The sequence below is a fragment of the Uloborus diversus genome, chromosome 4 (genome assembly GCF_026930045.1).
Source record: "Uloborus diversus isolate 005 chromosome 4, Udiv.v.3.1, whole genome shotgun sequence".
In the NCBI taxonomy this organism is placed as follows: domain Eukaryota; kingdom Metazoa; phylum Arthropoda; class Arachnida; order Araneae; family Uloboridae; genus Uloborus; species Uloborus diversus.
The window spans coordinates 19,966,388-19,983,385 of NC_072734.1; the positions used below are offsets into that span (position 1 = coordinate 19,966,388).

The window sequence follows — 16,998 nt, forward strand, 5'->3', positions numbered from 1 at the left end:
TGGTTCTCTATCAGTTTTCTCTGTTTTGAAAGGGTCGGAAAATACTTTATGAATTTCTAAGTCATCATACAAATAACGAAAAACCCCTTTTCCAGTCGGAAAATGTGTTGAGAGTTTCATCAAATAGTTACTAAGAACCAGCGAGATTTTTTTAAAATGAACATTGATTTCCGACTCACATAAATTGAATTCACCCATTTTCTATCATTCTGCTCAAAAATTTTGGGGGTGCGACCGCCCCCTCTTGACCGCCCCTGCCCGCACGGCTTTGCCCGTAATAGAAAAATCAAAAGGTCTTTTGGTTCGCCTGTATATTTACAAATAATGTATGGCGAATTTTATCGCCAGTTGGCTCGTACCCATCTTACGGTTCCACGTTATGATAATTTCGTATCTCGCCAATTGGCTTGTGCCCATGTTACGGTTCCACGTTATGATAATTTCGTAATTTACTCGTCCATCTTATGATATTTTTTTTTCTTTAAATTGGAATAGAGAAATAACCACATCGAATTTTCGAAAAATCGCTTCGAGGTGCACACCTTCATGCTACAAACTAACTTCGTGCCAAATTTCATGAAAATCGGCCGAACGGTCTAGGCGCTATGCGCGTCACAGACATCCTACAGACATCCTCCGGACAGAGAGACTTTCAGCTTTATTATTAGTAAAGATAAAGAAAAGATAAAGATAAAGCTGAAAGTCTCTGTCTGGATGTCTGTGACGCGCACAGCGCCTAGACCGTTCTGCCGATTTCCATGAAATTTGGCAAAGTTAGTTTGTAGCATGGGGGTGTGCACCTCGAAGCAATTTTTCGCAAATTCGATTTTGTTCTTTTTATATTCTAATTTTAAGAACATTTTACCGAGCAAATTATCACAACGCGGAAGATTAAATTACGAAATTATCATAACGTGGAACCGTAAAATGGGCGTGCAAATAAACATAGCCAATTGGCGAGAAATTCATCATCCATTATTTGTAAATATACAGGCGAACCAAATGACCTTTTAATTTTCTACTGCGGGCAAAGCCGTGAGGGTATCATTAGTAGATAATAAATCATATAGTAATTCAAAATTTCACTTACGTAAACATCTTTTTAAATAATTGATATTTGTGTAGAATTGTTAATGATCGTAATGAAAATTTTGTGGGAAGCAAGATATTTGTACTAATGGGGTTGTTTCCTTCAGTCAAAAAGTAATACTTTAAGTCAGTGATATTAATAGAACAAACGAAAAAACTAACATGGGCTCAGAAACTTTTATTTTTCCAACAGTTATTTTTTAATTAATATTTTAAAAATGTCCAATTTTTCAAACAAGGCGTGGTCTTGATGACGTCACAAATGATGCACTATGGCGCATCTTTCTACCGCATTTCCACGTTATGATAATCAAGAAGCGAATTACAATTGCTCTCTACGCTTGCTATCAACCATATCGGTGCCAATACACGTGAGTAAAGATGAGAGTTAAATATTTTGCTCTGTGAATGGCAACACGAAATGGCATTTCATCATTTGTGATGTCATCGTCAGAAGCTTAAATAATGAAAGTGCACCGATTTAAGTAATTTTTTAAAATATTAAACTTAAACAAATCATTTAAAAAATTGTCAGATCCTATTCTTTTAAGCATGCTTTTTCAGAAAAAAAATATACTTTTAAAATTTTGGAAGCGACCCCATTGTATGTTATTTGGGGACCCTCGGCTCGCGCCCCGAATGCCCTCTTGTAAATAAGTCTCATTTCAAGTTCGTTCTGTGATCTAAAATGATTGTAACGGTTAGATTAATTCAGAAGAGGGCGCCGTTGCTGTAAAATATTGTAAAATGAAATTGGCAACGGCAAAGGATAAAAACATATGGCATCGGTCGAAATGTGCTAGTTTCATTTGTGTTTTGAAGGCGCAAGCCTAATTTTTACTAATCCTTTTCAATGTAAATAAATTTTAACTTGACTTACCTCATAGTGTTTTCTAACTTATTTGAATTCTACAATTTACAAGAATGATTTCCCTTTTTGACGGTGTTTCCCCCCCCCCCCCCAAGTTAAAAAAGGATAGTGAAGTTATACTGGGAATGCAAACGTTTTCATTAGGTTTTGATGGTGAAAATTTACTTGTTCTGTCGATGGAATCGGAGAAATAGGAGTTCCCGTCCCGTCATTTACGGGGGTCAGGAAAGGGGGATTAATTGCGCCTCTGGTTTTGGGAAAATGTATTTTCTTGTAAGTATGCGTGATTTTTGATGTGTTTAAGTAATCATTGCATCGAGTATATTACCCTTTGCCTCCCTTCCTGGAAAAAATTGGGATCCTGGATCTGGTTCTTACTACGAATTCTTTTTACAGCTGAAACCCAAGACAGTACATTTTGAGATCATTTATGTCGATTTTATCCTTTCTGAGACAGTTTCTAAAACGGTTTTTTCTGGATGTGAGAACAATTCGAAAATTTCGTAAATAAATATTTCGCTGATCGACTATTTAACTGTAAATTTGGGTTTTAAATATCAGTATTTTTCCAACATTCGTAAAAAGCCTTCTTATTCGCAACTCCAGAGCTCGAATACGCTACCTTGCGGTGATTAATAATACTAAAGAAAAAGGAAAAACATTCCATTCCACTTGTTTTCTTTGGGGTAAATTACAGGCTCCAGACAGTTTGTGGTGTAATGTAATGTCAGAAGAATAGAAAAGAAAGCTTCCCACAAACACGATGAAAAATTACTGTCATTCACTAAGCGTCAAAGCAAGTTATAAGTTACGGCATGTGTTTGTTTTACCTTTTTCATCCGCCATTAGACAGTGGCTGCAGCGCCCCCTATAGTATTGGAATTGAGAATAGTAAATTAAATCTCCTCAAGCTAAAAATTTTTTTTTTAAAATGTTGAAGCTATATATAAAACGTCTTTTTTGGTTTCATAAAATTTATCAGTTTTAGTTAAATGGCACTATTTCCTAAAAGCAAGACTCCAGCAACTGTTTCAATATTTTTCGCGATCATTTGTTCACTGGATTATAATTTCTTGGGTTTTTGACCGTGTTGCCAGATTGGGGGAAATTTCCCCATTTTGGGGAAATCTGGTGCTCTCTGGGGAAATTTTGGAGAAATGAGTTTTGAGGGGAATTCTTTGGGGAAAATTTTTTTTTCTTGGGGAAAACCTGGGAAAAAACCCTCTGGGAATTTTTTTTTTTTTTTTTTGTGGCACCCGCACGTCTTTGCCCGTAGTAGAAAATTAAAAGGTCTTTTGGTTCCCTGTATATTTACAAATAATGCATGAATTTCTCGCCAATTGGCTTGCCCAAGTTACGGCTCCACGTTATGATAGCTTGGTAATTTACTGTTCCATCTTATTATAATTTTGCTCGGGAAAATGTTCTTATAATTGGAATAGAAAAAGAACAAAATCCAATATTCCAAAAATCGCTTAAAGGTGCACACCCCCATGCTACAAGCTGATTCTTTGCCAAATTTCATGAAAATAGGCCGAACAGTGCGCAATGCGCGTACCAGAGATCCTGACAGACAGACTTTTAGCTTTATTATTAGTAAAGATAAAGACAAAAAAAAAAAAAAAAAAGCGAAAATGGAAAGAAAAAAAAAAGTTGGGGAATTTTATAAGAAAATTTGGTTATTTGGGGAATTTTTTTTTTTCAAGAGACAAAAATATTAGAGGAAGTCGATTCATTTTATAAAAATATTAGTGGAAAAATAATTTTTGACATTGGGGAATTTTAATAGAAAACATCGCTTTTTGGGGAAAAGTTAGAAGGGAATTGGGGAAATCTGGATTTGACCATCTGGCAACACTGGTTTTTGAAATGAAACTGTCTTATAAAATTTGGACCTTTTGGCTTTGTGTTTTATGAGTTTTTAAAATTTTAAATCTATCGTTTCAAAAAGGACATTATGCCTTTTACTTCCCGGGTATAGCTATTATTAGACGTAAGCTTATAATTCACAAAAAAAAATCAACTGGAAGTATTTGTTAATCATACGTCGGAATAAAATCTTGAGTTACTAAACTTTTAACGCATTAGGGGGGAAAAAAAACCTTGAAGTTTCTCGGACGTAACAAAAAACGAATCGTCTGGTTCGATACGCCTAAAGTCAACGCTAAAGTGCGATACACTTGCGTGCTGTATCGAAGTGGTATGTAAATCGATTTCCTCTTCCGCTTCACTTCATATCCTCTATAAAAACTTCGAAAATCAAAATATATATAGCTTGTTTTTCAAACATTGTAGGATATTTACTTTCCGCCAGCAGCAATATTTCTTGCGAAGTTGAACGCACCAATATATTTAAAAGGATGGTAGTTTCACTGAGCTGTATTTAAATAAAACAGAAATAAACATAAACTTCGTTGGAGAGTCTATTTCTAGTTGAAATTTTATGAGATGTTTTAAGTTCCTAGAGTTTAGCTTTTGTCAATTATAGAATTTGGATTTCTCCTTTATTTTCTTTGGAATATTTTTTTTCTTGTTTTCTTAAGAATCACTTGAAAGTATTAATCCACTTCTTTGAAAGAATAAAATATTTCAAAAACACTTAAAATCAGATTTTCTTTGAAAAATATTAAGCATGATAAGGCAGCAAAGTTAACAGGGAAAATGGATGTTGGTAAAGAAGATGAGAATTTGTGTCTGTTGGTTCTGTGTGTCTTTGTTTCTTCCAGTAATTTTTGCGAGAATGTTTTGAATGGGGTCGTTTCCAAAATTTTAAAAGTATTTTTTTCTGAAAGAGCATGCTTAAAAACATAGGATCTGACCATTTTTTAAATGATTTATTTAAGTTTAATATTAAAAAAAAATACTTAAATCGATGCGCTTTCATTGTTTACACTTCTCTCGTGTGACATCACAAATGATGAAATGCCATTCAATGCTTACGTTCGACGAGCACGATGGGTAGCGACCGGTTGGTTAATCACATGACAGCAATGACGTCAGCGGTTACTAACCGGTTGTTCAAAGAACCAATGCTTCATCGAATGCTTTCGTTTGATCACCGGTTACTTGCGCAGACGAATAGCGCGCAGGTGAAAAATACATATAAATGGTCAAAAAATGTCACGTGGTTCCATCAACCAGGTAGAGTTGCGGTCGACCGGTATATCAACCGGTGATGCTATTAAACGACATCGGAAGCAACCAGTTAACCGGTAGCTCCCAAGAACGCTGCGGTTAGCAACCGGTTACTCACCGGTCGACCGGTGAGGTTCGTCGAACGGAAGCAATGTTGTCATTCACACAGAACAAAATATTTAATTCCCATCTTTACTCACGTGTATTAGCAACGATATGGTTGATAGCAAGCGTAGAGCGCAATTTTAATTCGCTGCTTGATTATCATAACGTGGAAACGTAGTAGGAAAGATGCGCCAAATTGCATCATGTGTGACGTCATAAAGACCTCGCCTTGTTTGAAAATCGGACATTTTAAAAAATTAATTTAAAAAAATCTGTTGGGAAAATGAAAGTATTTTCTGGGTCCATGTAATTTTTTTGCTCATTCTATCCATTTCAATGACTAAAAGTAGTACTTTTGATTGAAGGAAACCACCCTATTCAGGCTGCGCTGCTTCTGTTCAAGTGACCTTCAGCCATATGTTCCTGTTTCTTGCTTAATTTTTCAGTTTAAACAAGATGTTATATTTTCAATAACTGTTAAAAAGAAAATAAATTAGATAAAACTGGAACAACGTTTAAAAGCACAAAAAGGATAAAAAGTTTTTTAAAAAACGCAGACATGTTTCGGAGGCAATAGCCTCCTTCCTCAGTGCGAAATGAACAAATGGATGAATCAAGGTCAAGGGAGAGTTTAAATGCGTAACCGCAAAAACATTGACCAATCAGCTATTAGCGAGTGCTGAGGCAAAATATGACGTATTCTAACATGTAAGATTGAATGAGATTGGAGAAAAATGCGGAACAGCAAAAGATTTATTGCAAAGATTATTTAAGTTTAAATGAATGTAAAAGGATTCTAGAAAATCTAATTCACCTACTGTTGTAGGTCTGCAAATGATCTTGGCCTCCGAAAAGACAAAATTGTGCCCTGGGTCCCAACAATGTTTAGCAATTGAAGATTTGTTCAGTTCCTGTTTTTTAACGTGGTTTTCATGTTCTTTCAAACGAAATTTAAGTGAACGCCTTGTCTGTCCCACGTAACCAATATTACATTGACAACGAATGTGATATATGCCCCACTGATCAAGTGGTTGGATTGGGTCCTTCAGTTTGGAAAAAGAAAGTTTATTTATGGGTCTTTAAATTACGCGAAAGTCAAATTTACTGGGAATTCTAGAAATACGAAAAGAAATGTGTGGATAAAACGGCAAAACCACAAAATTTGTAGAAGAACTACGTATGTTGGAGGTTTTATTCCGGGTTGAAAGTTTACAAAAAGCCCTGTCGATGACCTAAAGAGGATAACCCCTGTCCAGAGCCACGCCGCCTGTTACTCATTTAAACTCTCCCTTGACTTTGATTCATCCATTTGTTCATTGTGCACTGAGGAAGGAGGCTATTGCCTCCGAAACATGTCTGCGTTTTTTAAAAACTTTTTATCCTTTTTGTGCTTTTAAACGTTGTTCTATTTTTATCTAATTTACCTTGCACAAAGCTATCGCTTTTTTAAAAAGAAAATAGTCTGTTCTGAAAATTCAACTTTTTGACTCTTGTTCAAGCTGTTGGATTTGATTCGGAGAAACTTCATTCATTCAAACTTGGTAATAACTTTGTTTCTAGAGAAAAGAGGTTTTTATTTTCGTTTGAAATATTTCTTGGAATTTCGTATTTTGATAAAAGTAACTCCACTGAACAGTTTATATAGATTATTTTTCCTTATAGTTTTATTTAAGTTGTATGCTGTAAAGCTTCAAGATTATGTAAGCTGACTTAAGCGACGTTTTGGTTTCAAGATCCTCTTGAAACCACAAGATTGTACGAAAAAAAGAGTCTAAGTTCTAAAAATGTCCTTAATTCAGATTGAAAACAAGTATGAAGTGAAACTGCTGTTCTTTACAGAAAAAAAAAAAACTTTGGATCAGTTATTGCTGCAGAAGAAAATGAAATTATGACTTGTTGCTTTTTTTGTTGAAGGCATTACAAAACATTACATTTGAATCGATTATTTTAGAAAGGGCGTAGGTCCCATTCGAGAATCAATAGGATTTACGCTCTTTCTGAAGCAATCTATTCCTTTATGTATTACTAGCTGCGTCGCCCGGCTTTGCACGGTCTACCTTGAAAATAAATGTTATGTCAAGTGACGCGAGTGTTCAAAAATCAGGCTTGTACAAAAGAAATCTGTAAAATTTCACGATAGATCGCGGAAAAGTAACCAAAAAAAAAAAAAAAAAATCCCATGATTACAGGAAAAGCCTCAAAACAAAAGCTGGAATTTAATTTGTTTATATTCGGAGAAAAAAAATGGCAAAATCTTTTTTCTCAATGATTTTCTTCACGTTACAAATTTCAATGAAAGCATTGTTCAATCATGACCATCAACGGTTTTCTGATTGAAAGCTTACTTACATTTTAGCATGAAATTAGTCAGAAACAGTTATAATTCAAGTTCTAATTACCTTAAGACATTGGAACAAATTTTATCTGATGCAGAAAAATCGGGGCCCGATTATACATGATCGGCAAGGTGGCCAATTATGGTCGATTGCAGAATGCTGATTAAACGGTGCATATCCCAAGCACATAATTTAACTAACACGCCCTCGAGCTTCTAATCTAATGATTAACATTTTCATTCCATCGATTAAAATTCCTTTTCATACGAAAGATCATGGTTTTTTGGTTACGAGATGTCAATTAGAACAGTTAAATCCTCACCGTTAATGTGATTCACTATCGAATTATTCGGACTCATTCTATGGCTGAAAATTCACCAGTTTTAAAATTCATTTTTGAGCATTCAAGATTGCATGTTGATTCATTTTTATTTTGCAGAACTTGGACGTTTCTCATCCCATTGTCTTTGTGGTTGGTAGATAGCTAGTCACGTGCCATAGTGCAGCGTGACTAATGAAATTCATAAAAGCTAAATTATTCATTCATTTCTTTATATATTTTCTTGAAAACGATGAATCTCTTCGAATCTTGTTTTTTACTTTTTCGTTTTATTAATTTAGTTCATTGCGTCTTATCATTCTTTAACATATTGTTTTTTATTCGCGAACGTTATTTATTAATGTTTTGTTGAAATATGCAGTATAGAAAGTTTAATTTATTAATTTTAAAAACATTACATACGCCCTTTTGCTGTATAGTATATTCAAGTACTGTAGTAGATGTAAAACTGTTTGGTTTTTTTTTCGTTATTCCTCGTAAAGTTCTTTTATTTTTAATTCCTTGATAGGTTCCTATCTAAATCTTGATAGCAAAATATGTGATTTGAACTTATCAGAAAGAAAATATATTTTCTCTTTATTCTTACAGGCTGTTCTGAGTCCCCAAGTGAGGACTAGAAGATCTAAGCGCATTGCTGGTTACCTGAGGTTGGATGCAGTGAAAGACTCTGAAAGAGATTCCCACGCATAAAAAACTTGTCATGCATGAAGAACAAAATTACTGTTAGGGAACATGCATACTTTTACTTTTTTTAACGCATTCTATGCATATTTTAATAGTTCATTAACAAATTCCAATCAAAATGTTGTTTTGATAGGTAATTAAGAAACAAAAGCAAATAATCCAATCGTGTACGAATGTTTTAACTGTTCGGACACAAATTCGAATCATAATGCTATCTTAATAAATAATCTGGACACAGAAGCAAAAAAAACAAATCTTGTGTGAATCTTTAAATTGTTCAACAACAAATTTATATCAAGATGTTCTGACAGGTAATGCAGACACAGAAGCAAATATTGCAATCTTGTGTGAATATTTCATATGCCCAGCCACAAATACAAATCAAGACGATGTCCTGATAGGTAATGCAGACACAGAAGCAAATATTCCAGTCTTGTGTGAATGTGTCAATTGTCCAGCCATAAATTCAGTTGATGCTGACACAGAAGCAAATATTCTAGTCTTGTGTCAATTGTCCAGCCATAAATTCAGTTGATGCTGACACAGAAGCAAATATTCCAATCTTGCGTAAATCTTTCATATGTCCAGCCACAAATACAAATCAATATGATGTCCTACTAGGTAACGTTGACACAGAAGAAATTATTCCGATTTTGTGTGAATTTCTTACATTTCCAGCCACAAATTCAACTCAAGATGATGTCCTGATAGGTAATGCAGACACAGATGCAAATATTGCAATCTTGTGTGAATGTTCCAATTGTCCAGCCACAAATACAAATCAAGATGATGTCCTGATAGGTAACGTTGACACAGAAGCAAGTATTACGATTTTGTGTAAATGTTTTACACGTCCGGCCGCAAGTTCAAGTAAAGATGATGTCCTGATAGTTAATGCTGACACAGAAGCAAATATTCAATCTTGGGATTTTTTTCCAATTGTCCAGCCACAAAATAAAATCAAGATGTTTTAATAGGTTCTGCAGACACAGAAGCAAATAATTCAATCATGTATGAGTGTTTCGACTGCTCTGCAGCAAATTCAAATCGAAGTGTTGTCTGAATAAATAATGCACGAACAGAAACAAATAATCTAGAAATATATGTTCTGAGTGAATTATACCCTCTCCCATTGTTCAAAATATTGGCATATACTTTTATAATAGTATTTTATAAATTTTAAATTTCAATTTGCGGGGATTCATTCCAAGACAGAGGACTGAATTTTATGTAAAGTACTACGGGTATTTAGTGTTCGCAAATCATGTACAGTGTGTTATGTACTGAAATTGTGCATCTTTTATTGAATTGTATAAAATATTTGTATTGAGTTAAATTTATTTTGTGTAAATACTGGATTTTATATAAATTTTTTTGTAAATATTGACGATTCTTTTTAATTTTTAATGAATAACTGCCTTAGTCAAAACAAGCCGTATTAAAATTTACTTGCTGCATTTCCTTTCAATTTGAACAAGAAGTTCCGTCTATTACTAAACGAGCCTACTTTCCCGTATACCCATACCTACTTTCTAGTATCTGATCGATATTCTCCAAAATAGCTAAAATCACATTGTTTCGACCCTATTTTTTTTAATATTTTAAGCCGATTTCTAGGAATAAAATATGCCTTACTCATCTAATGAATTAGATGCGTAAAAAAATAAATAAGCGAACAAATAAAATAGCAGCACCTTTTAAACAAATCAGCTAATACGCTTTTTCTATTAAAAAATTAAAAAAAAACTTTTTTAAACCGTTTTCAAAAATAAATAAAAAAAATTTAAATTAATAAGCTCATTAAATTAAATACATCATTATAAAAAAAACATTTGTTTTTCCTCTTGCCAAAAAATAATTTTTTAAATGAATTATAGTACTTTCCAAAACAAATAACCAATAACACGACAACTTAAATAAATAATTTGCAACAAAAAAAAAAAAAAAAAAACAATCGTCTGCGCATATCTTGAATGTAGAAACATAAAGGGCTTCGAGTTTATCCACCGAAAACAGAATACATAAAATTAAAACTTTAGAGTGAAAATAAAAACAAGTCATATCAACTATAATTATTTCACAGTTAAAACCACGGTCACGGAGTCAATCTCATTTTGAGATAAGTCAGATTTGGGAGCCGAAGGTAATTCAAAGACTCGGAGTTAGAATCGGTCATTTCTTTTTGAGTATGCAACTCTGCCAATGTTTGCGGAGTCGGACTTACTTTGGGATAAAGGAGTCAGAGTCGAATTTCCAAGAATTGGACTCTGTCACTTTTCCACCGTGTAGAAGTCAGAGTCGAAGTCGGGGAATCGGAGTCAGGTGCCCAAAATTCTCAGAGTCGAGAACTTGTCATCAAGAGCTATTTCCAACAAAATTTGTTTGAAGTAAATCCGCGTTCAAGTGCGGAATCTACATTGACTTTCAGTTTCCCCGTAGGCGATAATGTTAAAAGATTTTAACTGTTCAAAATTGAACGGAAAATTGTTCAAATCAAAAGTGAAATATAGGGATGAAGTGTACTTGCCGAGATCTTTCGAACAAAAAAAAAATATTGCTCGAATAGGACTATTCACTGAGAAGTTATTGGGGGGGGGGGGGGCAGACCGACAGACATTTTTTCTCATCTCAATACCCTAATTTTCAATTTTTAATTTTTCGATATTTATTAATTGCTTATTGTTCTCTCTTGACCTTTGAATGACGTTCCTATGATTTTATTTTCCTCCCGCCTTCCTCTGCAGCACCACCGTCGACCGCCCCTGCCGATGCTACTCCTCTAGCGAGCATCGTCCCCAGGTTGTAGTACCGGATCTGACAGCACTTGTGTAGGAAAGTTCGAGTTGAGAGAATTTTTTTATCAAAAATGTTTAGTTTGTGATCTAGAAAGTATTTTGGACTTGGGTGGACACCGGCTACCTGGTCCATTTTCCTGCTATAACGTCATCAAAGATGGTAGCTGCTCGCTCTCATAAATGCTCATATCTATGTTAATACTTGACCGATTTGAATGAAAATTTGGTCAGTATGTTGAAATTAGGGTTTTTAAGGTGAATAAAAACGTGTTTTAATTATTGTTATAAATTATTAAATTAATACATTTTTTAAAATATAATATATAATTTTTTTACAAAAACTGCGTAAGAGAAGACTAAAAATTTGTACTAAATATGCCGAAGCACGTTCAAATTTTAAATAAAAGTATGGTATACGTAGAAATCAAGTATCTAAGAAAATTTAAAAGGTATATTTTAAAAATATTGTTACAATTTGATTGTATCCCTTTACTACTATGCTTGCAGAAAGAGCAACAAGTTACAGTAAAACCTGTAAGGTTGACTACCTGTCTAAGTTGACCGCTATTTTTAGGCACAGAATTAGATTTTTACCATATAATTCAACCTTTATTAGTTGACCACCTGATTAAGTTGACCACTAAAGTACTCAATTTTTCTGCACATTTTAAGCAATTGTCCCAATTAAATTAGTTGGAAATGTCTGTAAGGGGTCTCGTCTGGCACCAAATCATTTTTTACTACTGAAAAAACCAAGTTTATATGAGTTTAAAACCAGCAGACCACACACTTGGTCAATCATTTCCTCTCGAACGATAATTGGTGAGAGGCATCAGTTAGTGATATCAAAACGCCTCGTGAAAGTCAGCTGCGTGTCCGCGGGTGGGATGGACGGCGGTAGCCTCCCAATCATGTAAAAAAAATTAAAAGTCAGTCATTTCCTCCCGGCTAAAACTTTGTCAAATTATAGTTAAGACAATATCTCGAAGGAAAATAAAAAGTCACGGTGGGTTATTAGTCAGCTGGTGAGTCGAACATGTAAAAAAAAAAATTATTTCCTCTCAACTAAGAATTTGCCTGATGACTTAGCTTATGTGCAATTATGAATAAGTACACAAGTCAGCTGGCTGTACCCCGGTGGAAAAGTTGTCAGCTGTTACATTGAAAGTTGAATCGATTACTTCAGAAAGGGCGTAAGTCCAATGGATTAGCGTAGAACTCACGCCCTTTCTGAAATAATCGATTCAGTTATGACGCAGGAGTTAAAAGCAGGAGCATCTATCGCCTACTGGAATGCACCAGCTGACGAGATTTCCCTCGACTTACTGTCAATGACTTTATTATTTAGAGAAGTATATTAACAATTAGCTTGCAAATTTTTATCTGGGAGGAAGTGACATATGCTAAATTATTTTCGTTATTTCTATAGATTGAAGTAACACACACTGGCATAGCATGCAATAGTGTTATTCAACCTACTGCCTGCGGGCCACATTCGTCCCGTGAATAGATTTGGTCCGGCCAGCGGGAAGCTTACAAACCAAATGACCGGCCTTTAGTTGATAATATATTTTTTTTTCGTATTCTTTAGAGAAAACTAAGCCCAAAAAATCTCAAAAACCTCACTATTGATGCTTAAATAAGAAAATTTCGTAGGCGTGCGGCGAGAACCTGGGGGTACCACTGAGTAGGCCAGGGAGTCCCAACCTCCCCCCTGCGCCCCCTCTGAACACTGATGTGAATTCACGCCCTGTCCCCCCCCCCCACTACACTAGAAACTAAGACTGATTATTATGCGAACAGGTGGAAAAGTTTGTGCACAGAATTTAATAGTACAAGAGAAAAATGCAGTGATTCTAAGTTTTCCTCCACAAACAGCGACGTAGAATGAAAATTTAGAACTAGCCCAGGAGCTTATAGCTACCTAGTACTAGCACCCCCAGAGGTATCGTTTCACTTGGAGGACATTGAGACCACGAGCATATTTAACGTCGCCCAGTCCCCTTTCATGACGACGGTGGGTCTTCGACCATCGAGGTTCGAACCCAGGACCCTCCGGCCCCGAATCCGACACTCTACCGATCGGGCTACCACGGCCCTACGCAGATCCTAATCACAGTATTAACGACCCTGCCAGGTTTGGTTCGTTCCAACCAAAGAGTTCTATAATAGGGTAGAGACTGAATCTGGCAACGGTTCCAGGAAGGGGAAAAATTAGAGTGGCGGAACATAAAAAAATCGTATTGATTCCGAGTCAACTGAAATATTTACCACTCTAATCTTCATCATAAATATCACTCTTATCTCTCTCAAACCGGTCTCCGTGCTTGGTCATGGCGGCCAACGGAAGCAGTATATGAGTCGTTTCTCTTCCCTACTTGGTTCCAACTATAGTTCATCGGTTATCAACAGGGGGTGTAGTAGAATTTGAAGGCAGACGTAAATGTTTAAAAAAGCAAAATAAAAGAAAAGCATTTTGCTCATAACCTGAAAATTTTTTGACACAATCTCCTGTTTTTGAGATTTTTAGAACAGTTTTATTACACTAGGGAGCTCCACCCCTTGCTCGTCAGCTTCCGTTTGACACTTGCGGTGGTTCAATGACGCCTGCAGCGGGTGACATTTGATATCTTATTACTTCTCAGTGTGTCAGGACATCCTCAGGCCTAGATTTCTAGTCTCTTAAGGTTTAGAGGGTTGAGACAGGGAAAAACCGCCTTCCCCTGGATGTTCTCTATCCAACACTACCAGTATTGAACTGGTAGACATTTCTAGTCCGGAGGAGATTGGGTTTCAAGTTGCAAACAGACAGACGCACACAGGTTTAATACTACAATATATGAATCTATATTTTCAGTATTAGCATACATTAAGTCATAATATAGAGCAAGGCATTGAAAGTCACCTCAGTTACAACCTAATACTTAAAAACTTCCCCAGGACAAACAGTTGCAGCCCTTCCATAAAATATTATGAAAGTGACTGTAAATGCTAACCACACCGGACCCTAGATTATCTCAAATTAATTTGTTTAGTTTTTTATTCTTTAATTGCTGCTGTTAATTGCTGCTGTTATAGTAATATGCACACAATTAAATAGTGTGCTGTAATATTAAATTCTGCGCACAAACGTATCGGCATGTTCGTTTAATAATCAGCATTAGTTTCTAATTCCGATAATGGTAGTGTAAGGAGGGGGTTGCGTGAATTTATATCTGTGTTCAAAGAGGGGCGCGTAGCCTGAATGGTTGGGACCCCCTGGTCTTATCAGTGGTACTCCTGGTCCTCGCGGAACGCCCACAAAATCTTCTTATTTAAGCGATCGATAGGACGGTTTTTGAGATTTTTTGGGCTTTAGTTTTCTCTAAAGAATGCAAAAAGAAAATATAACTATCAACTAAAGACCAGTCACTTGGTTTGCAAGTTTCCCGCTGCCGGACCAAATCCATTCACTGGACGAATGTGGCCCGCAGGCAGTAGGTTGTATAACTCTATTGCATGCTATGCAATAATACATTCACTATACATCATAAAACTGTATACTTGGAAGAGCAACAACGCATTCTATTACTATTGTGGGTTGTGGGCGTCACCGAAAAGGGGGCGAATAACAAATGTTCTGGTTGATTAGTTAGTCCCACTAAGTGAAAACGGTAAATAAATATTTTGCACACAAACTGCTTGAATACCATTTTTGAGCAGTACCCATCAGCTGTTGATGGTTGAACATGAAAAAAAAAAAAATAAATAAATAAAATAAAAAATGATTTCAATTATTTTTAGGGGACATTTCTAACCACTTAACTTAAAAATAAACTAGCACCAGACAAAATAGTGTAAAAATGCGCAAGTTTCAAGCGAATCGGTCAAGTATTAACATAGATATGGGCATTTTTGAGAGCGCTCGGGCGCCATCTTTGATGACGTCATAGCAGGAAAATGCACCAGGTAGCGGATGTTCGCTGAAGTTTAAAATAATTTCTAGGACACATACTAAATATTTTTGATAAAAATTTCTGCCTACACGAACTTTCTACAGAAGTGCTGAACATTTATGAGAGCGAGCGGCCGCCATCTTTGATGACGTCATAGCAGGAGAATGGACGTCTACCCAAGCCCAAAATACTTTCTAGGACACCTACTAAACATTTTTGAAAAAAAAAAAAAAAAAAAATCTCCCTACTCAAACTTTCCTACATAGACCGGGATCTGAAGGGGGTTGAGCATGCATGGAAAGGCTGACGCAATATTATTTCTGATTATTGTTACAGGCACGATGGTGATTATGAAACCACATGTCATCGCCCCCCTGGGTGGTCGACAACCCCGGGGGAGGGGGGAAAACAGTGGAGGGAACCGTTTCCTAAAACACTCATAACTCGCGAACTATTTGAGATAAAACACTGAAAGAAGTGGTAATCGACGCAACAAAACAAGGGCTTCATAAAAGCTAAATATGATTATGGACCTATCTTTGTTGGTTTCCCTGAGTAAAATTCCATTTTTCGCAAACAAGCAAAATTTTTGAATAAAATACGCAAAACAAGCTTTTTTCGACCAAAATAAATTCTAAATCAAAATTGTTTGATTTTTTTTTTTCAAATAAAGTCCAAAATATCATTATTCAGTTTGTTAAAATCATTTAAGTACTGTTAACGTGTTGAAAAACAAAATGACAGTAGCAAGCTCGAACTCGATTTGCATTATAGTTCAGGATCTGAAGGGGTATTTTGAGCATGCATGGAAGACCTGACGCAAAATTATTTCCGATTAATGTCACAGGCACTGTAGTGATTATGAAACCACATGTCTTCGCCCCCCTGGATGGTCGCCAACCCCAGGGGAGGGGGGAAAAGCAGTGGGGTGGAGCTGTTTGCTAAAACACTCATAACTCGCGAACTATTTGAAATAAAACACTGAAAAAAGTGGCAATCAACGCAACAAAACAGGGGCTTTATAAAAGCTAAATATGACTATGATCATATCTTTGTTAATTTCTGAGTAAAATTCTATTTTTCGCAAACAAGCAAAAAATTTGAATAAAATACGCATTTTTTTTTTTTTTCAAATTCTCAAAATTATTTAACTGTTTAAGGAACCAATAAAATCTGAAATATCATTAACCAGTTAGTTTAAAATTACTTAAATATTATCAAAGCGTTGAAAAGTGAAATAAAAGCAAGCTCAAAAAGCATTTGAGATATAATTCACAAAAGGAAAAAAAAACAAGAAGTTCCGTCTAGAACTAGACGAGCCTACTTTCCCGTATACCCATACTACTTTCTAGTACCTGATCAATATTCTCAAAAATAGCTAAAATCGCAAATTTTTTCAAACATATTTTTTTAAATATTTTAAGCTGATTTCTAGGAATAAAATATTCCTTACTTTTCTTCAAAAAAAAAAAACGAACAAATAAAATAGCAGCACCTTTTAAACAAAGCAGCTAATACACTTCTTTCCATTAAAATTTTTTTTAACAGCTTTCAAAACGAAAAAATAATAATAAGTTCATTAAAATAAATACATCATATAAAAAAAAAAATCGTTTCTTTTTCCCCTGTTGCCGAAAATAATTTTTTAAACGAATTAATGCACTTACCATAATAAAAAAAAACAATAAAATGTCAACTTAAAGAAATA

The 16,998-nt window shown here is 35.2% G+C and overlaps 1 protein-coding gene across 1 annotated transcript in view; it reads left to right on the forward strand.

The window, feature by feature from the left end:
- The window catches only part of LOC129220392 (uncharacterized), a 45,988-nt gene extending 36,048 nt beyond the window's left edge, over positions 1-9,940 (forward strand). Inside the window, exon 4 of the mRNA XM_054854806.1 lies at positions 8,465-9,940. Coding sequence (XP_054710781.1) covers positions 8,465-8,566 — 102 coding nt within the window. The 3' untranslated portion in view covers positions 8,567-9,940. The remainder of the gene's footprint in view (positions 1-8,464) is intronic.
- Positions 9,941-16,998: the final 7,058 nt, after the last annotated feature.